This window comes from Engystomops pustulosus, chromosome 8 (assembly GCF_040894005.1).
Source record: "Engystomops pustulosus chromosome 8, aEngPut4.maternal, whole genome shotgun sequence".
In the NCBI taxonomy this organism is placed as follows: Eukaryota; Metazoa; Chordata; class Amphibia; order Anura; family Leptodactylidae; genus Engystomops; species Engystomops pustulosus.
In genome coordinates this window covers 93,013,768-93,036,408 of record NC_092418.1, presented here as the reverse complement: position 1 = coordinate 93,036,408, position 22,641 = coordinate 93,013,768, and the positions used below count along the sequence as shown (strand labels likewise).

Genomic DNA, 22,641 nt, shown 5'->3' with positions numbered 1-22,641 from the left:
ACTGATGCACGACCCGTACCTGAAGGGAGTTATCCATAAGAACTCACGCTTTACTTTCAGGAGGGCTCAAACACTTACAAATATTTTAGCCCCGAGCCGGTTGCGACCTGAGGTAGCTAAGAACCCCCTAGTATCCTTCTTCCCTAAAGTTGTGGGAAGTTTTAAGTGCAGACATGCAAGGTGCAAGTGCTGCGACTCGATCAGGCACAGACAAAAGACATTTACATCTAACATAACGAAGGAGACCTATCCAATAAAGAGCTTTGTAAACTGTGGATCAAATTACATTATTTACCTAATAGAGTGCAAATGTAAATTGCAATACATTGGGCGAACTATTAAACCCTTAAGGCAGTGGTGGCGAACCTATGGCACTGGTGCCACAGGTGGCACTCTCTGTGAGCACCCAGGCCATTACCACAGGGGCCACAGAGGAAGCGCAAAGAGGCTCCATCGTGAGCATAAGGTAACGAGAGTGGCATATGGGACAATCACCAAAGAGGACAAATGGTATCTTCATGGATTCCCAGACAGTTAAGGACTTGTCGTGCTCAGTGCTATCTTAAGGGGGTTGGCAAGAAGTAGAAAAACTGCTTTGTTCCAAACATAGCTCCACACATGACCATGGTTTGTGTCAGTATTGCAACTCTGCTGGATAGAGATGAATAGAGTCCCAATAACGGTACAAACCATAGCCAAGTGTGGCGCTGTTTTTGGAAGAAATCAGTCAAGTTATTCAACCTCTGGACAACCCCTTTAAAGCAACAGCACTGCCTGAGACTACTGGAGGAATTGGAAGGGGTGGGCAGATCTGCATTATCATTGTCCCTCCGGCTCCAGAGATGACAATTCTTACTGTTCAGGTGAACCTGAAATTTGTCCTCATTCTTTCTACTGTATTGATGTCCTCAGGATACTGACCTGATTGAAAGCTATGACAGAGAAGGGAGCAATAAGTTTACTGCTTTATTTGCCATGTTGGCACTTTGCGATAAATAAGTGGGTTTTGGTTGTAGTTTGGGCTCTCGGTCTATAAAAGGTTCGCCATCACTGCCTTAGGGGAAAGGCTCAATACACATAGACATAACATCTAAAATGGCTTTACTCTCCATAGTGTGCCCCGACACGCAGCTACCCACCACAACTGCAACATTACGGATTTCAGCATACTTCCGATAGAACACATTAACCCCACTGTCCCTCAAAGATTCAATCACCTCAAAAGAAGAGAGATGTATTGGATATTCAAGCTTCAGAGTTTGGTACCTGCAGGTCTGAATGAAAGCTTACAGAACATTTATTAGAGCTTTCCCTAATGCTGTTATATGGGCCAAATTTAACTTGCACCTTGGATATATCACTCTATATTCTGGATGGTCACACTGTATGGGGGTCATTTACTAAGGGCCCGATTCGCGTTTTCCCAACGTGTTACCCGAATATTTCCAATTTGCACCGATTTTTCCTGAATTGCCCCGGGTTTTTGGCGCACACGATTGGATTGTGGCGCATCGGCATGCATGTGACAGAAATCGGGGGGCGCGGCCAAACGAAAACCCGGCAGATTCGGAGAAATCGCACTTACCTTCACCAAGTATAGCATTGTGAACTGCGACACCTGGTGGACGTCGGTGGAACTACCTTAGTGAATCGCCGGAAGACCCGAATCCACCGCAGAGAACGCGCCCCTAATTTTACCACCAAAAACTGGGAAAACCTATTGACTCGAGTATAAGCCGAGGGTGGGAAATGCATTGGTCACAGACCCCCCCGGTATATAGCCAGCTTGCCCCCAGTAGTATACAGCCTACCCCCAATAGTATACAGCCTGCCCCCAGTAGTATACAGCTTGCTCCCAGTAGTATACAGCTTGACCCCAGTAGTATACAGCCTGCCACCAGTAGTATACAGCTTGCCCCCAGTAGTATACAGCTTGCCCCAGTAGTATACAGCCTGCCCCCAGTAGTATACAACCTGCCCCCAGTATTATACAGCTTGCCCCCAGTAGTATACAGCTTGCCCCCAGTAGTATGCAGCCTGCCCCCAGTAGTATACAGCGTGCCCCCAGTAGTATACAGCCTGCCCCCAGTAGTATACAGCCTGCCCCCAGTAGTATAGGGTCACCCCAGCCGCCCCCAGTAGTATACAGCCTGCCCCCAGTAGTATACAGCGAGCTCAGCATTAAAAAAAAAAAAAAAAAACTTATATACTCACCCTCCGGTGGCCCCGATGCGTAGCACTGCTCCCCGATGTCCGCGCGGCTCGTCTTCAGGCTTCCGCTGCTGCTGCCTGAAGACGAGCCGCGCGGACATCGGGGGAGCAGCGCTACGCATCGGGGCCACCGGAGGGTGAGTATATAAGTTTATTTTTTTATAAAGTAATTTTTACTTTCGTATTGACTCGTGTATAAGCCGAGGGGACGTTTTTCAGCACATTTTTGCTAAAAAACTCGGCTTATACATGAGTATATAATTGTGTGTATATATACACTCACCGGCCACTTTATTAGGTACACCATGCTAGTAACGGGTTGGACCCCCTTTTGCCTTCAGAACTGCCTCAATTCTTCGTGGCATAGATTCAACAAGGTGCTGGAAGCTCCTCAGAGATTTTGGTCCATATTGACATGATGGCATCACACAGTTGCCGCAGATTTGTCGGCTGCACATCCATGATGCGAATCTCCCGTTCCACCACATCCCAAAGATGCTCTATTGGATTGAGATCTGGTGACTGTGGAGGCCATTTGAGTACAGTGAACTCATTGACATGTTCAAGAAACCAGTCTGAGATGATTCCAGCTTTATGACATGGCGCATTATCCTGCTGAAAGTAGCCATCAGATGTTGGGTACATTGTGGTCATAAAGGGATGGACAAGGTCAGCAACAATACTCAGGTAGGCTGTGGCGTTGCAACAATGCTCAATTGGTACCAAGGGGCCCAAAGAGTGCCAAGAAAATATTCCCCACACCATGACACCACCACCACCAGCCTGAACCGTTGATACAAGGCAGGATTGATCCATGCTTTCATGTTGTTGACGCCAAATTCTGACCCTAGCATCCGAATGTCGCAGCAGAAATCGAGACTCATCAGACCAGGCAACGTTTTTCCAATCTTCTACTGTCCAATTTCGATGAGCTTGTGCAAATTGTAGCCTCAGTTTCCTGTTCTTAGCTGAAAGGAGTGGCACCCGGTGTGGTCTTCTGCTGCTGTAGCCCATCTGCCTCAAAGTTCGACGTACTGTGCATTCAGAGATGCTCTTCTGCCTACCTTGGTTGTAGCAGGTGGCGATTTGAGTCACTGTTGCCTTTCTATCAGCTCGAACCAGTCTGCCCATTCTCCTCTAACCTCTGGCATCAACAAGGCATTTCCGCCCACAGAACTGCCGCTCACTGGATGTTTTTTCTTTCGGACCATTCTCTGTAAACCCTAGAGATGGTTGTGTGTGAAAATCCCAGTAGATCAGCAGTTTCTGAAATACTCAGACCAGCCCTTCTGGCACCAACAACCATGCCACGTTCAAAGGCACTCAAATCACCTTTCTTCCCCATACTGATGCTCGGTTTGAACTGCAGGAGATTGTCTTGACCATGTCTACATGCCTAAATGCACTGAGTTGCCGCCATGTGATTGGCTGATTAGAAATTAAGTGTTAACGAGCAGTTGGACAGGTGTACCTAATAAAGTGGCCGGTGAGTGTATATATATATATATATATATATATATATATATATATATATATATATATATATATAATTTTATATTAGATAGTAATTTTATATATATGGCATGCTATATGCACTTGTTATTATCTTTTATATGACCGATTATGCTGATACATTATTATTATTATTTTTTTTATCTATTGTATTATGCTGATAAAAAGTTTTTTATTATATTATTATCTTATATATAATATTATAATCACTTTTACTCTCTGTATATACCGAAGAGCTAACTGTGGGGATACCAAATCGTTTATATTTCAGACAATTATTGCTGTAACCATGACTAATCTCTTATTACACCTATCGTTATTGTTTTTATGGACCGGGGCCGCTGTGTAGCCGATCCACTACTGATAGTGATTCACATCTATCAGTAGTAAGTGATGTCCCCTTCTTTGCTAACACTCGCTTCAATCATGCGAGCGTTACCATGGACATGCCGGCTAAACATTCGGTCTCAGCGCCCGAGTGGTAACCACGCATGCGCATTGATACGCTATCGTTCGCGGGCTATTCTGGCGTGCTGAGCCGGAAGCCAGCATCCCGAAACGCTGATACATGTAAGTCACCTGTTTTCTGTTTATTACTAGTGATGAGCGGGTATACTCGTCCGAGCTTGATGCTCGGTCGAGTATTAGCATACTCGGACTGGCTCGTTGCTCGGACGAGTATTTGCCCTGCTCGATAACGAGCATTTAATTAGAAAAAAAGAAGTGAAGAACAGTAAAAAAATACAATTAAAACATTTAATTTAATCATTTAATTGAAGAAAACTGAAAGAACACAGTGCAGAACAGATTGCAGATGTTCGGGAACATCTGCGATCTGTTCCGGAGACACGCGTGCAGAACGGAGTTCTCCGCAATAGTATTTGAAGAACAATATGTGTAGAGAACAACTTGCAGATGTTGCCAAACATCTGCAAGTTGTTCTTCACACATATTGTTCTTCAAATACTATTGTGGAGAACACTGTTCTGCACGCGTGTCTCCGGAACAGATCGCAGATGTTCCCGAACATCTGCAATCTGTTCTGCACTGTGTTCTTTCACTGTGCTCGTTCAGTTTGTAATTTTACTGAAAAATGCTCGGGTCTCCCATTGATTTCAATGGGGCTCGTTACTCGAAACGAGCACTCGAGCATCGGGAAATGTTCGGCTCGAGTAACGAGCACCCGAGCATTTTAGTGCTCGCTCATCTCTATTTATTACTACATTATATAAGATCGCTAATGTGCATTATGTTGTATGATTTTTGTCCTATGTTTGAGAAAGGGTGTTGAACACCCAAAACGTTCCACGAATGGCCATTTAAGCTTTTTAAATTAATTTATGTGTATTTTAACAAGAGCATCTTTTGCCTTTATTTTGCTGTTTCACCGGACCCCTTGTGGTGTATGCCGGTTATCCAGACTGTGGGAGCTGCATAGACAGGGACACCAGACGTTATTACCTGAGGCGCCGTCCTCTGTTGTCCCCCTTTTTTTCTTTTTTGTCTTGATCTACCTGCATCATTGCGCCACTGGGACAGGTATTTAGAAGGGGATTGTGTCGCACCCGATCGGATTTTGGCGCATTGGCACCGGCTTTCATTCGACAGAAATAGGATTGCGGGCCGTCGGAAGATCCGACTGATTTGGACTGAGCGCCGGATTTAACATTTAAATTGTGTCGCAAGATTAAACACTTACATGCACCAGGAAGAAGAAGGTGAACTCCAGTGGACCTGATCGGGGAAGCTACACATGCAGGAAATCGGGCGCACAATCTTCTTGAATTGTTGCAGATGCATTCTGGTTGGACAATGCACTTTTGGGTATCGCGCAGGACAGGTAAGTAAATGTGCCCCATTATGTACATTATTTTCATACTATTAGCTCTCTGTTCCTCTGTTTTAAGCATGTTTCCTACCTTTAATGTATATGTACTATATCATGTGATTGATTAGGTTTGATAAAATGGTATTTATGGTACATTGATGCCAATTCTTCATCTTCAGGTTAGTTTTGGCCGCACAATCATTTGTATTGCCCATCGATTGTCGACAATTAAAAATGCAGATGTAATCATTGGATTTGAGCATGGCCGGGCTGTGGAGAGAGGAACCCATGATGAACTGCTGGAGAGGAAAGGAGTCTACTTCACATTGGTGACTCTGCAGAGTCAAGGAGATAAAGCGCTAACAGAAATGAAGAAAGACAGTATGTTTTGGTTTTTTTTGTAATTTATGTGCAATTTATTGGCAGGACCTTTTATAGGGTTAACACTGGCAGGCCTGGAGTGGAGATAAAAAATTAATTGACAGATGGATAGATAATAGATAGGAGGTAGATAGAAGAAGAATAGATAGAGAATAAGCTAGATAGGTACATGCCTAGATAGACAGATCTATAGACAGGAATTAGTCAAATTATAGTAGATACATCACTAGAGATATAGATGATAGATATATAAACAGGAGCTAGATAATAAGCATCTTCACGTGGGAATTAAAACAAGGGGTATTGAAGAAGCAGTACATCCTCTGTCCACAAAAGTCCAAATGGAGGGGGACCCTTTAGAACAGGGGGCCCAGGGCAAATGCCCAGTTTGCTGCCACCCTAACGCCGGCCCTGCCTTTGGCCTGGGTTTCCAAAAAAATAGCAGGACTCCAATGTTTGATAAATAACTGTGTCTTTTTATTCCATGTTTTTTTGGATTTATTCCATGGTTTTGGTGAGGCAGTCAGGCTTGAACAAGGTGACTCACTCACTAAAATATGACACCATGGAATAAAAAGATACAATTTACTTACCCGGTCCTTCTCCGACGAGGATTCGGGTCTTCCGGCGATTCACTAAGGTCGTCGGGAGTTCACCATCCTAAAATGGTAAAATTCGGAAAAACGCGATTCGGACACTTAGTAAATGTGCCCCAATGTTTTTTTGGGATTGACAGATAGATAGATAGATACAATGGAAAATCCAAGTCTGCACAATGGAAAAACACCTCAAAAAGAGGGGTGCAGCACCCCCATAAATCCTGGAAAGGACTACCAATAGTAGAAAAACTATATTGCAGCCAGCACTCCAAGGTCCAAATTTCAACAAAAGATTACGTTTCTTGTAGATGTGGTAACTTTGTAACCACCTTTTTCAAGCTATCCTGCACTAGTATATAGCCAGCAGCTCCAGCCCCCAAGTATATAGCCAGCGGCCCATGCCCACTGATATATAACCAGCAGCTCATGGCCCCCAGTATATAGCCAGCAGCCCATGCCCCCTAGTATAGAGCAAGCAGCCCATGCCCCCTAATATATAGCCAGCAGCCAATGCCCCCTAGTACATAGCCAACACCCCTTGCCCCCTAGTATAAAGACAGTCCCATGCCCAGAGTATAACCAGGCATTTGCGCACACACTACAATGTCAGCAAGTGGCTGATTTCATGCTGTGTGCAGCAGCAGCTCACAGGGATCCGGGGACAGACCGCGTACCTGCATCCTAGTACATGCGCCGGCTCCTTGAAATTTAAAGGACTAGCACGCTGCTAATTGGTGCTGCCGGCCATCTGACATAATAAGTAACCAGCCCTTTCCTTTGAACCCTGCTGGATCTTTGCGCCCTTATGCCATTGAAAAAGCATTCCCTGACTCTCTGTGTATTATCCGTTGTGACCTCCTGCTGCGCTTTTGACTTTTTGACTCTGCCGTCTGTCCTGACTTTCCGCTACATTTCCAACTCCAATCCTGTGCCGCCTGTCCTGACCTTCTGCCTGAGAACAACTCCGATTTTGCTTGCTGACTCTGTACCTCGTCTTGGCCACCTTGAGAGCAAAGTCACGCCTGTGGAGCAACTTGGTGAAAACCGCGTGCCACTTAGACTCCGTTTCCAGGTTTCGGCTTACGCCATCGCTCACAGTGGCACAGTGGGTCCACTACCCCCGATATTGACAGTAAGATATGGCCATGGATCTGGCCGAGGTTCCTCTACCTGAACTGGCTGAACTCACCACCATCGTGGCCCAGCAGTCCCAGCAAATTGCTGTGCAGGACCAGCAACTAGGACATCTCACCACCGTCTTGCAGCAATATAACAAGTAAGTATAGCAAGTGTAACAGAGACGACAAGTTAAGCCAGGGTTTCATCATGCAGTGCTCCTTGCACATTGAATTGATGCCTTCTCAGTTCACCAAAGAATGGTCAAAGGCGGCTTTCATGATCAATATTCTTTCCGGGAAATCCATGGCATGGGCTACCCCTCTCTGGGACAGGAACAACCTGGCTAATATCCAAGGCCGACAAAAATCTTCCATCTTTTGTGGCCCCAAAATTCCTAGTGGCAGCCCTGCTAATATCACCACATTCCTTCGCTGAATTCCTGTCCATTTTGAAGAACCAGCCTGCTGAAACCATCCTGCTCAACTTTCGCCAAGGAGACTTGTCTGCGAGCTTCTGAGCTCTCTTGGAATGAAGCAGCATTGGTCGCCACCTTTAAAAAAAGACTGTCTGGTACAATCAAAGACGCCATGTCTGCTTTGGAACCTGCCGTCTTCACTAAGTGGCCTCGTCTCCCTGGCCACGCGGGTCGACATCCGGTTCTATGAGTTTTTTGAGGAGCAGCGCCTTGAAAAAGCACAACTCAGGACTCGGCGACTGCCCCGATTGGCTCCCATCTTCCAAAGACCCCCTCTGCTGCCCTCTGTTTCTGCTGCAGAGGATAGAGTTTGTTTGACTCCAGACGAAGACAGGAGAATCTTTGCCTCTACTGTGCCAGCCCAGAGCACTTTCTTGAGGCTTGTCCAGTCTGTGCACAGTATTCCCAAAAAGCACACACCTAAGTTTCTTGGGAGAAGTGTCCCTAGGTGAGAGCAAAGCTTCTCCTCGCCTAAATATTCCGGTCTTACTCAGCTGAGGAACAAGTGGCTGTTTCAAGTTTCTGCTTTCCTTGATTCTGGCTCTGCAGAAAACTTTGTGGATGATGCCCTGGTCTCCTAGCATCATCTTCCTGTGGTCCTTCTTGAGAAGCATCTGGTCATCTCCTCCATCAGTGGGCAGATCCTGATGGGAGGTTCTTCGCTGGGGGCCAGAATGTCAGTCATGCTGTTTGGTAGTACCTCATCCTGTATCTACCACGGCTTCTCTAGTGTCCTCCAAGCCTCTGGTGGGTCTACCGGATCCAAATATGGACTGTGCAGATGTCTTCTCAGAGAAGCAAGTGGAGACTCTGCCACCACAGCGGCCCTTGACCGGCCCTATGACCTGTTGCCAGGCACATCTCTGCCACTGTCAGTGCCTGAAAACGCGACTATGACAGTTTATATGATGGAGAATCTGCAGTAGAAATTCTTAAGCAAGTCCTCTTCCCCTGCTCGTGCTGGATTCTTCTTTGTGGTCAAGAAGGATGGTTCACTCCATCAGTGCATTGATTATTGCGGTCTTAATACAGTTATGGTGAAGAACTGCTACCTCTGGTCCACCTACACGGAGGCAAGGTATTCACCAAGTTGGACCTACGGAGGGCATATAATCTCATCTGCATCCGTGAGGGCAATGAATGGAAGACCACCTACAATACTCGTGATGGGCACTTAGAGTATCTGGCCATGCCCTTTGGACTTTTTAATGCACCTGCAGTATTTCAAGAGCTATCCAAAGATTCCTGGGCTTCACTAACTACTACCGCCAGTTTTTACTGCATGTTTTCTAACTCGTGTTTCCCATTGTGGCGCTGACCAAGAAAAACGCCAATCCTCAGCTGTGGCCTCCGGCGGCTGAAGGAGCTTTCTCCAAGCTAAGGTCTGCCTTTGCCTCTGCTCCCGTTCCCACCCGGCCTGATACTGAGAAAACGTTCCTGCTAGAGGTTGATGCCTCCTCTGTTGGTGCTGGAGCTGTCTCACCCAGAAGGGACCCAAAGATGGAACTGTCACGGGCTACTTCTTCTCTAAGACCTTCTCAGCCGCAGGCAGGAATGATTCCATTGGTGATCTGGAGCTTCTGGCCATATGTTTGCTTTGGAACAATGCCGTTATCTTTTAGAAGGAGCTTGTCATGCGATCTGTATCTACACAGAATCTCCTATACCTCCAGACCACTCAGCGCCTACATCCACGACAGGCTCGATGGTCCCTCTTCTTCTCCGGCTTTAACTTCCTGATACATTTCCGTCCAGCAGAGAAGAATGTCAAGGCCGATGCGCTCTCTCGTGCCTCAGATGTAATTGGGTAACAACCAACTCCATGACATATTGTTCCTCCTGAATAACTGTTTCTTACAGCTCCTGTGGACCTACGGCAGCTTCCTCCTGGCAACTGAACGGTCCTCCGACGGGTTCTCTGAGCAGTTCTCCGGAAGAGGATACTGACTTGGGGACATTGCTCGCAAGTGGCTGGGCACCCTGGACTTTGTGAGCTCCTGCACTTCCTGTGCCATTAACAAGTCATCATGCCTCAAGCCAGCAGGTCTGCTGCATCCATTGCCAATACCCAGTTGTCTGTGGACTCACATAGCCATGGACTTTGTTACAATGTCCCACTTCATTCCTCTTCCTGGTCTACAGTCATCTCCCCATCTTACCAGCTTGTTCTTCCTCCACATGGACTCCCTCTACACATTGGGGCACATTTACTTACCCGATCTGTGGAGTTCCCCGAAAGTGCATTGTCCAATCGGAATGCATTCTGCCGCAATTCACTAATCCCAAAAAAGGCGGAAAAACCGACAAAAGTGCGGCTGCGTACCATTAGTAAATAAGCCACACTGTGCCTCAGGTTCACCTTTTTTTGCCCTGGTTTGTTCCTTTTCTTGTCTTTTAATTTATGTATGTTGTTTTTTTGTCTTATTAAATGCGTTTTGAATTCTCAGATAGATGATTCAATTGCGCCTAAATTTCTTTTTTTCCTATTTTTCCCCTATAAAGTAGATCTCATTCGGGACCAATAAGGAAGCTAGAATGAGAAAAGGTGACGGAACATTCTAAGCTTCATTTTTGCACAAAAAAGTGACTGCTTGTACAATGACTACATGTTGGGGCACATTTACTTACCCCGTCCCCAGAGTTCACCGAAAGTGCATTGTCCGACTCCAATGCACAGTGCCGCAATTGACTAAGATTGTGTGCCCGATATCCTGCATGTGTCCGACAAAGTTCACCTTCTTCTTCCTGGTGCAAGTAAGTCTTTTCTACACTTTCTACACAATTTGAAAGTTAAATCCTGCACTCAGTCCGAATCAGTCAGATCGTTCGACGGCACGACCCCCAATTTGTGTCACATGGAAGCCGGCGCAGCTGCGCCAAAAACAATCGGTGCAACACAATCCCAGGGCAGATACCTGTTAAATACCTTCCAAGCCATGCAAACGAAAAAGGTGCAAAATCCGACGAAAGTACAGCGTGCGACCCCTAGTAAATGAGCCCCATTGTTGTAAGTACAGAGACTAAAAGTTAGATAAATAGTAAAGATAGTAAGAGCCTGCACATTGACAAATATCCCACTCAAAAAAGTGACGTCCTATTGAAAATGATGAAGTCGTTACTTGAGGCCATTTTAATGGAAAGAGGATGAAATTTTACATTTTAAAACTGTTTAGAAGTATTTTTTCATGATGCTTAGAGTTAATTTGTAATTTTTGAAACATTGATATATGTTTCCAGTAATGAAAAAGTTGTTTTTTTTTTAAGTGCAGCTGCTCAGAGTAGGTGTATTTTGTGACTTTTTTGATAGATGCAATGCAGACATCTGCAGAACATCCACACAGTGGGGCACATTTACTTACCGGTCCAGTCGTGTTCCCGCGGCACGTTGTCTGACGCTGATTCGGGTCTGTAAGCATGTAAGTGCTTGATCCAAATCCGCCAGGTTTTCCGACGACCACGCCCCCTGATTCCTGTCACGTGAAAGCCCACGACGATGCGCCAAAATCTGATTGCGTGCTCCAAAATCCCTGGGCAATTCCGCGCAAATCAGAAATCGCCGGGAAACCCGCCGAAAGTGCGCGATTCAGACCCTTAGTAAATGAGCCCCACTGTGTCCGATACAGCACAGACAGTCAAAACCACTAGGGGCCAGACTTTTATTTGCACCCAAAAAGTTGCAAATTAGAGACAAGTTTAATAACTGTGCCAAAAAATTGTGCAAAAAAACTGCCAAAAAGTCTAAAAATTATGATCAATGCCCCCCTCTATCTATATTAAAAGCAAGTTAAATGCATGCCCATCTATCTATTTATCTGTCTATTTATTGAATTGTACAAACCTGGTCAATTGTGAACAGAATCTTTTGGCTAACCATATTTATTGAGAATTTCCACTCTGATAAGACGTGACTTTTGCTTTTTGGTGGGCCCATTCCTTCAATTGCAACTAGAGATGAGCGAGCACTAAAATGCTCGGGTACTCGTTATTCGAGACGAACTTTTCCCGATGCTCGAGTGCTCGTCTCGAATAACGAGCCCCACTGAAGTCAATGGGAGACTCGAGCATTTTTCAAGGGGACCAAGGCTCTGCACAGGGAAGCTTGGCCAAACACCTGGGAACCTCAGAAAAGGATGGAAACACCACGGAAATGGACAGGAAACAGCAGGGGCAGCATGCATGGATGCCTCTGAGGCTGCTTAATCGCACCATTATGCCAAAATTATGGGCAACAGCATGGCCATGACAGAGTGACAGAATGAAGCTAGATAGCATCTAAAACATCCAATAATTGACCCTGACACTATAGGGGACTTCATGCAGAGGCAGCGGCAGCAGCGGCAGGCTAGAGAGTGGCATGGCGACATACCCTAAATGGACTCAGGCTTCAAACCAATGGGTGGCAGAGAGGAACCAAAGGAGGTGAGCAAGAAGCGCTCAAATAATATCGGTACATGATAAAAGTTTGCCAGTATATTTTGTGGATTACACAGCAGGGTGGCGACAAAGTTAACATGGAAGCCATGAAAACAACCCAAAATTCTGCCTGACACAGCTCGTTTGATAAGGGGACCATGTATGGAGGCAGTGAACTAGTAGTAGATTAAAGGTGCTGCAGTTAAAACTATGTTAGTTGGATCTTGGCATGGAGCTGGCGCTCCGCTGCCAGGCGAGCTTTCGCCAATCCAAGCCCCTGTCTCTAGGCTACTCCCCAAACAGCACTTCTAAGAACCTTTTGTATAAGATCAAGTGTAGTAGCGTTCTTATAAGTTTAGGATATGCCGGGTGAGGGGAATGTAAACAGATGCGCAAGAAGCGCTGAAATAATATCCCTAAATGGTAAAAGTTTGCAAGTATATTTTGGGGATTACACAGCAGGGTGGCGACAAAGTTAACAACTTTGATGTGGAATGCCCTGTAATAGCTCTTGGGCGGTGTGCCTTTTATCGCCTAGGCTCAGCAGTTTCAGCACCGCCTGCTGTCGCTTAGCGACGGCACTGCTGCTGTGCCTAGAGCTACCGACTGATGGCGCCATGCCCACGGATGGTAATTCGGAGGAGGAGGAGGTGGAGGAGGGGTGGGAGGAGGTATAGTAGGCCTTTGAGACCTGGACCGAGGTAGGCCCCGCAATTCTCTGCGTCGGCAGTATATGACCAGCCCCAGGGTCAGACTCGGTCCCAGCCTGCACCAAGTTAAGTGTAGTAGCGTTCTTATAAGTTTGGGATATGGCGGGTGAGGGGAATGTAAACAGATGCGCAAGAAGCGCATGATGCGCATGGAGCTGGCGTTCCGCTGCCAGGCGAGCTTTCGCCAATCCAAGCCCCTGTCTCTAGGCTACTCCCCAAACAGCACTTCTAAGAACCTTTTGTATAAGATCAAGTGTAGTAGCGTTCTTATAAGTTTGGGATATGGCGAGAGAGGGGAATGTAAACAGATGCGCAAGAAGCGCTGAAATAATATCGGTAAATGATAAAAGTTTGCCAGTATCTTTTGTGGATTACACAGCAGGGTGGCGAGAAAATTAACAAGTTTGATGTGGAATGCCCTGTAATAGCTCTTGGGCGGTGTGCCTTTTATCGCCTAGGCTCAGCAGTTTGAGCACCGCCTGCTGTCGCTTAGCGACAGCACTGCTGCTGTGCCTAGAGCTACCGACTGATGGCGCCATGGCCACGGATGGTAATTCGGAGGAGGAGGAGGTGGAGGAGGGGTGGGAGGAGGAGGAGGTATAGTAGGCCTTTGAGACCTGGACCGAGGTAGGCCCCGCAATCCTCTGCGTAGGCAGTATATCACCAGCCCCAGGGTCAGACTCGGTCCCAGCGTGCACCAAGTTAAGTGTAGTAGCGTACTTATAAGTTTGGGATATGGCGGGTGAGGGGAATGTAAACAGATGCGCAAGAAGCGCTGAAATAATATTGGTAAATGATAAAAGTTTGCCAGTATATTTTGTGGATTACACAGCAGGGTGGCGACAAAGTTAACAAGTTTGTTGTGGAAGCCATGAAAACAACCCAAAATTCTGCCTGACAAAGCTCGTTTGATAAGGGGACCATGTTTGGAGGCAGTGAACTAGTAGTAGATTAAAGGTGCTGCAGTTAAAACTATGTTAGTTGGATCTTGGCATGGAGCTGGCGCTCCGCTGCCAGGCGAGCTTTCGCCAATCCAAGCCCCTGTCTCTAGGCTACTCCCCAAACAGCACTTCTAAGAACCTTTTGTATAAGATCAAGTGTAATAGCGTTCTTATAAGTTTAGGATATGGCGGGTGAGGGGAATGGAAACAGATGCGCAAGAAGCGCTGAAATAATATTGGTAAATGATAAAAGTTTGCCAGTATATTTTGTGGATTACACAGCAGGGTGGCGACAAAGTTAACAAGTTTGTTGTGGAAGCCATGAAAACAACCCAAAATTATGCCTGACACAGCTCGTTTGATAAGGGGACCATGTATGCCTACAGTTCATGCCAGTCGCTGCTCTGGCTGCCAGTCTCCTTTCGTATACAGTTTAAAATAATAACCCTCATCCATAAAGCTCTGTATAATGCTGCACCCCCCTACCTCTCCTCTCTTATCTCAGTCTATCGCCCAACCCGTGCTCTTAGATCCGCCAGTGATCTTAGATCAACCTCTACCCTAGTGCGGACCTCCCACTCGCGTCTCCAAGACTTCTCTAGAGCTGCACCAATTCTATGGAATGCTCTGCCCCGGACTATCAGACTAATACCTAACCTCCAAAGTTTCAAACGTGCTCTTAAAACCCATTTCTTTAGGCAAGCCTATAACACTCATTAACTGCATGAAGTTTTAACTCTTCTACTAACCCGTCCTGTGTCGTCCTCCCATCTGTTATCCAGCAACCAACAGGCACCAGACTTCTATGCAGTCCCATTCACCCTGGACCTGGTGACGGCTGAGTGGTTCAAGCGACAGCAATTCCATTTATTATATTTTGTTCTATTCCCTAAGAAGAATGGCTTGACCATTAAAAATTCTTTTACCTCGTGTTACCCCATCATCTTCATAAACCGTAAGCTCTGGCGAGCAGGGACCTCACTCCTGTTGTTCCATACAAATGTTGTGCTCTGTTACATTACATTTGTATTTGTTTCCTATGATTTGTAAAGCGCTACGGAATATGATGGCGCTATATAAATAAAGATTATTATTATTATTATTATGGAGGCAGTGAACTAGTAGTAGATTAAAGGTGCTGCACTTAAAACTATGTTAGTTGTATCTTGGGATGGAGCTGGCGCTCCGCTTCCAGGCGAGCTTTCGCCAATCCAAGCCCCTGTCTCTAGGCTACTCCCCAAACAGCACTTCTAAGAACCTTTTGTATAAGATCAAGTGTAGTAGCGTTCTTATAAGTTTGGGATATGGCGAGAGAGGGGAATGTAAACAGATGCGCAAGAAGCGCTGAAATAATATCGGTAAATGATAAAAGTTTGCCAGTATCTTTTGTGGATTACACAGCAGGGTGGCGAGAAAATTAACAAGTTTGATGTGGAATGCCCTGTAATAGCTCTTGGGCGGTGTGCCTTTTATCGCCTAGGCTCAGCAGTTTGAGCACCGCCTGCTGTCGCTTAGCGACAGCACTGCTGCTGTGCCTAGAGCTACCGACTGATGGCGCCATGGCCACGGATGGTAATTCGGAGGAGGAGGAGGTGGAGGAGGGGTGGGAGGAGGAGGAGGTATAGTAGGCCTTTGAGACCTGGACCGAGGTAGGCCCCGCAATCCTCTGCGTAGGCAGTATATCACCAAACCCAGGGTCAGACTCGGTCCCAGCGTGCACCAAGTTAAGTGTAGTAGCGTACTTATAAGTTTGGGATATGGCGGGTGAGGGGAATGTAAACAGATGCGCAAGAAGCGCTGAAATAATATTGGTAAATGATAAAAGTTTGCCAGTATATTTTGTGGATAACACAGCAGGGTGGCGACAAAGTTAACAAGTTTGTTGTGGAAGCCATGCAAACAACCCAAAATTCTGCCTGACAAAGCTCGTTTGATAAGGGGACCATGTTTGGAGGCAGTGAACTAGTAGTAGATTAAAGGTGCTGCAGTTAAAACTATGTTAGTTGGATCTTGGCATGGAGCTGGCGCTCCGCTGCCAGGCGAGCTTTCGCCAATCCAAGCCCCTGTCTCTAGGCTACTCCCCAAACAGCACTTCTAAGAACCTTTTGTATAAGATCAAGTGTAATAGCGTTCTTATAAGTTTAGGATATGGTGGGTGAGGGGAATGGAAACAGATGCGCAAGAAGCGCTGAAATAATATTGGTAAATGATAAAAGTTTGCCAGTATATTTTGTGGATTACACAGCAGGGTGGCGACAAAGTTAACAAGTTTGTTGTGGAAGCCATGAAAACAACCCAAAATTATGCCTGACACAGCTCGTTTGATAAGGGGACCATGTATGCCTACAGTTCATGCCAGTCGCTGCTCTGGCTGCCAGTCTCCTTTCGTATACAGTTTAAAATAATAACCCTCATCCATAAAGCTCTGTATAATGCTGCACCCCCCTACCTCTCCTCTCTTATCTCAGTCTATCGCCCAACCCGTGCTCTTAGATCCGCCAGTGATCTTAGATCAACCTCTACCCTAGTGCGGACCTCCCACTCGCGTCTCCAAGACTTCTCTAGAGCTGCACCAATTCTATGGAATGCTCTGCCCCGGACTATCAGACTAATACCTAACCTCCAAAGTTTCAAACGTGCTCTTAAAACCCATTTCTTTAGGCAAGCCTATAACACTCATTAACTGCATGAAGTTTTAACTCTTCTACTAACCCGTCCTGTGTCGTCCTCCCATCTGTTATCCAGCAACCAACAGGCACCAGACTTCTATGCAGTCCCATTCACCCTGGACCTGGTGACGGCTGAGTGGTTCAAGCGACAGCAATTCCATTTATTATATTTTGTTCTATTCCCTAAGAAGAATGGCTTGACCATTAAAAATTCTTTTACCTCGTGTTACCCCATCATCTTCATAAACCGTAAGCTCTGGCGAGCAGGGACCTCACTCCTGTTGTTCCATACAAATGTTGTGCTCTGTTACATTACATTTGTATTTGTTTCCTATGATTTGTAAAGCGCTACGGAATATGATGGCGCTATATAAATAAAGATTATTATTATTATTATTATGGAGGCAGTGAACTAGTAGTAGATTAAAGGTGCTGCGCTTAAAACTATGTTAGTTGTATCTTGGGATGGAGCTGGCGCTCCGCTTCCAGGCGAGCTTTCGCCAATCCAAGCCCCTGTCTCTAGGCTACTCCCCAAACAGCACTTCTAAGAACCTTTTGTATAAGATCAAGTGTAGTAGCGTTCTTATAAGTTTGGGATATGGCGAGAGAGGGGAATGTAAACAGATGCGCAAGAAGCGCTGAAATAATATCGGTAAATGATAAAAGTTTGCCAGTATCTTTTGTGGATTACACAGCAGGGTGGCGAGAAAATTAACAAGTTTGATGTGGAATGCCCTGTAATAGCTCTTGGGCGGTGTGCCTTTTATCGCCTAGGCTCAGCAGTTTGAGCACCGCCTGCTGTCGCTTAGCGACAGCACTGCTGCTGTGCCTAGAGCTACCGACTGATGGCGCCATGGCCACGGATGGTAATTCGGAGGAGGAGGAGGTGGAGGAGGGGTGGGAGGAGGAGGAGGTATAGTAGGCCTTTGAGACCTGGACCGAGGTAGGCCCCGCAATCCTCTGCGTAGGCAGTATATCACCAGCCCCAGGGTCAGACTCGGTCCCAGCGTGCACCAAGTTAAGTGTAGTAGCGTACTTATAAGTTTGGGATATGGCGGGTGAGGGGAATGTAAACAGATGCGCAAGAAGCGCTGAAATAATATTGGTAAATGATAAAAGTTTGCCAGTATATTTTGTGGATAACACAGCAGGGTGGCGACAAAGTTAACAAGTTTGTTGTGGAAGCCATGCAAACAACCCAAAATTCTGCCTGACAAAGCTCGTTTGATAAGGGGACCATGTTTGGAGGCAGTGAACTAGTAGTAGATTAAAGGTGCTGCAGTTAAAACTATGTTAGTTGGATCTTGGCATGGAGCTGGCGCTCCGCTGCCAGGCGAGCTTTCGCCAATCCAAGCCCGTGTCTCTAGGCTACTCCCCAAACAGCACTTCTAAGAACCTTTTGTATAAGATCAAGTGTAGTAGCGTTCTTATAAGTTTAGGATATGGCGGGTAAGGGGAATGTAAACAGAAGCGCAAGAAGCGCTGAAATAATATTGGTAAATGATAAAAGTTTGCTAGTATATTTTGTGGATAACACAGCTGGGTGGCGACAAAGTTAACAACTTTGATGTGGAATCCATGAAAACAACCCAAATTTCTGCCTGACACACCTCGTTTGATAAAGGGACGATGTATGGAGGCAGCTATATGGACGACTTTTGGAGGTAGCAATGGAGACAACGTGTGGAGGCTGCTATGGAGACAATTTAATTTGGATAGTGCCTGTATGTGGCAGTCCAAAAAAGTTTTCAAACCAGAGGAGCAGGTAGGTGGCCCTCCAGAAAAATGGAATAGATTGAGTGCCTGTATGTGGCAGTCCAAAAAAGTTTTCAAACCAGAGGAGCAGGTAGGTGGCCCTCCAGAAAAATGGAATAGATTGAGTGCCTGTATGTGGCAGTCCAAAAAAGTTTTCAAACCAGAGGAGCAGGTAGGTGGCCCTCCAGAAAAATGGAATAGATTGAGTGCCTGTATGTGGCAGTCCAAAAAAGTTTTCAAACCAGAGGAGCAGGTAGGTGGCCCTCCAGAAAAATGGAATAGATTGAGTGCCTGTATGTGGCAGTCCAAAAAAGTTTTCAAACCAGAGGAGCAGGTAGGTGGCCCTCCAGAAAAATGGAATAGATTGAGTGCCTGTATGTGGCAGTCCAAAAAAGTTTTCAAACCAGAGGAGCAGGTAGGTGGCCCTCCAGAAAAATGGAATAGATTGAGTGCCTGTATGTGGCAGTCCAAAAAAGTTTTTAAACCAGAGGAGCAGGTAGGTGGCCCTCCAGAAAAATTGAATAGATTGAGTGCCTGTATGTGGCACTCCCAAAAATTGTTTAAAACAGAGGACCGGGTCGGTGGCCCTCCAGAAAAATTAAATGCATAAAGTACTATAGCTAGAGCCAGTGGGCCCTGTCAAAAAATAGCCAGTTTCCTCTGCTTTACTGTACAAAGAGGAGGAGAAGGAGGAAAATGAGGAGGAGGAGGAGTGGATAAATTATTCAGGTTGAGCTTCCTTCACCTGGTGGAGATTGGAAATTATGAGAAATCCAGGCTTTATTCATCTTAATAAGCGTCAGCCTGTCAGCGCTGTCAGTCGACAGGCGTGTACGCTTATCGGTGATGATGCCACCAGCTGCACTGAAAACCCGCTCGGACAAGACGCTAGCGGCAGGGCAGGCAAGAACCTCCAAGGCGTACAGCGCCAGTTCGTGCCACATGTCCAGCTTTGAAACCCAGTAGTTGTAGGGAGCTGTGTGATCATTTAGGACGATGGTATGGTCAGCTACGTACTCCCTCACCATCTTTCTGTAAAGATCAGCCCTACTCTGCCGAGACTGGGGACAGGTGACAGTGTCTTGCTGGGGTGACATAAAGCTGGCAAAAGCCTTGTAAAGCGTACCCTTGCCAGTGCTGGGCAAGCTGCCTGCTCGCCTACTCTCCCTCGCTACTTGTCCCGCAGAACTACGCACTCTGCCGCTAGCGCTGTCAGAAGGGAAATACTGTTTCAGCTTGTGCACCAGGGCCTGCTGGTATTCATGCATTCTCACACTCCTTTCCTCTCCAGGGATGAGAGTGGAAAGATTTTGCTTGTACCGTGGGTCCAGGAGAGTGAACACCCAGTAATCGGTGCTGGAATAAATTCTTTGAACGCGAGGGTCACGGGATAGGCAGCCTAGCATGAAATCTGCCATATGCGCCAGAGTACCAACGCGTAAGAATTCACTCCCCTCACTGGCCTGACTGTCCATTTCCTCCTCCTCCAACTCCTCCAACTCCTCTTCTTCTGCCCATACACGCTGAACAGTGAAGGACTCAACAATGGTCCCCTCTTGTGTCTCGCCAACATTCTCCTCCTCTTCCTCCTCATCCTCCTCCACCTCCTCCGATATGCGCTGAGAAACAGACCTAAGGGTGCTTTGGCTATCAACAAGGGAATCTTCTTCCCCCGTCTCTTGTGACGAGCGCAAAGCTTCCGACTTCATGCTGACCAGAGAGTTTTTCAACAGGCCAAGCAGCGGGATGGTGAGGCTGATCATGGCGGCATCGCCACTGACCATCTGTGTTGACTCCTCAAAGTTACTCAGCACCTGACAGATATCAGACATCCATGTCCACTCCTCATTGTAGACTTGAGGAAGCTGACTGACCTGACTACCAGTTCTGGTGGAAGTTGACATCTGGCAGTCTACAATGGCTCGGCGCTGCTGGTAAACTCTGGATAACATGGTCAGTGTTGAATTCCACCTCGTGGGCACGTCGCACAACAGTCGGTGAGCGGGCAGTTGGAGGCGGCGCTGCGCTGCCCTGAGAGTGGCAGCATCTGTGCTGGACTTCCTGAAATGCGCACAGATGCGGCGCACCTTCGTGAGCAAATCAGACAGATTGGGGTATGTCTTGAGGAAACGCTGAACTATCAGATTTAACACATGGGCCAGGCATGGCACATGTGTCAGTCTGCCGAGTTGCAGAGCCGCCACCAGGTTACGGCCGTTGTCACACACAACCATGCCTGGCTTCAGGTTCAGCGGTGCCAGCCACAGATCAGTCTGCGCCGTGATGCCCTGTAATAGTTCTTGGGCGGTGTGCCTTTTATCGCCTAGGCTCAGCAGTTTGAGCACCGCCTGCTGTCGCTTAGCGACGGCACTGCTGCTGTGCCTAGAGCTACCGACTGATGGCGCCATGCCCACTGATGGTAGTTCGGAGGAGGAGGTGGAGGAGGGGTGGGAGGAGGAGGAGGCATAGTAGGCCTGAAACACCTGGACCGAGGTAGGCCCCGCAATCCTTGGCGTCGGCAATATATGACCAGCCGCAGGGTCAGACTCGGTCCCAGCCTCCACCAAGTTAACCCAATGTGCCGTCAGCGATATATAGTGGCCCTGCCCGGCAGCACTCGTCCACGTGTCCGTGGTCAGGTGGACCTTGTCAGAAACGGCGTTGGTCAGGGCACGGATGATGTTGTCTGACACGTGCTGGTGCAGGGCTGGGACGGCACATCGGGAAAAGTAGTGGCGGCTGGGGATCGAATACCGAGGGGCGGCCGCCGCCATGAGGTTGCGAAAGGCCTCGGTCTCTACTAGCCTATAGGGAAGCATCTCCAGGCTGAGCAATCTGGAGATGTGGACATTAAGGGCTTGGGCGTGCGGGTGGGTTGCACTATATTTGCGTTTCCGCTCCAGCATCTGGGGTATGGAGAGCTGAACGCTGGTGGATGCTGTGGAGGATCGTGGAGGCGACGATGGGGTTTTTGTGGCAGGGTCCTGGGCAGGGGGCTGACTATCAGCTGACACAGGGGAAGGAGCAGTGGTGTGCACGGCCGGAGGTGAACGGGCTTGTTGCCACTGAGTGGGGTGTTTAGCATTCATATGCCTGCGCATACTGCTGGTAGTTAAGCTATTAGTGGTGGAACCCCTGCTGATCCTGGTTTGGCAAATGTTGCACACCACAGTCCGTCGGTCATCCGGTGTTTCCTTAAAGAACCTCCAGACTTCTGAAGATCTAGCCCTCGCCGCAGGAGCCCTCGCCACGGGAGCTTCACTAGTTGACACATTTGGCGCTGATGCACCAGGTCTGGCCCTGCCTCTCCGTCTGGCCCCACCACTGCCTCTTCCAACCTGTTCTGGTCGAGGACTCTCCTCCGTCTCAGAAGCACTGTGTTCACCCGGCCTATCAACCCAGCTTGGGTCTGTCACCTCATCATCCTCCGATCCCTCAGTCTGCTCCCCCCTCGGACTTCCTGCCCTGACAACAACTTCCCCACTGTCTGACAACCGTGTCTCCTCATCGTCGGACACCTCTTTACACACTTCTTCCACTACGTCAAGAAGGTCATCATCACCCACAGACTGCGACTGGTGGAAAACCTGGGCATCGGAAAATTGCTCAGCAGCAACCGGACAAGTGGTTTGTGACTGTGGGAAGGGTCCAGAAAACAGTTCCTCAGAGTATGCCGGTTCAAATGCCAAATTTTCCTGGGAGGGGGCAGACTGGGGGGGAGGAGGCTGAGGTGCAGGAGCTGGAGGACATGGGTGGACTGCGTGGAAGACTGACTGGTGGACAAATTGCTCGAAGCATTGTCGGCAATCCACGACATCACCTGTTCGCACTGTTCTGGCCTCAACAGTGCTCTACCACGAGTCCCAGTAACTTCAGACATGAACCTAGGGAGTGTAGCTCTGCGGCGTTCCCCTGCTCCCTCATCAGCAGGTGGTGTCTCACCCTGCCCAGGACCACGGCCTCTGATTCCTGCAGTAGTTGGACGCCCACGTCCCCGCCCTCGTCCTCTACCCCTAGCCCTCGGGTTA

General features: G+C 47.5%; 1 protein-coding gene across 4 annotated transcripts in view; it reads left to right on the top strand.

Annotated features, from left to right (window-relative positions):
* Positions 1-22,641, top strand: part of LOC140075660 (bile salt export pump-like) — a 266,222-nt gene that overhangs the window by 201,933 nt on the left and 41,648 nt on the right. For 2 of the 4 annotated variants that reach the window (XM_072121807.1, XM_072121810.1), the window contains one exon: positions 5,731-5,932. The exons of the other annotated variants lie outside the window; for them this stretch is intronic. In XM_072121807.1, the coding sequence (XP_071977908.1) occupies positions 5,731-5,932 (202 nt within the window). The remainder of the gene's footprint in view (positions 1-5,730; positions 5,933-22,641) is intronic. 4 annotated transcript variants of the gene reach the window in all.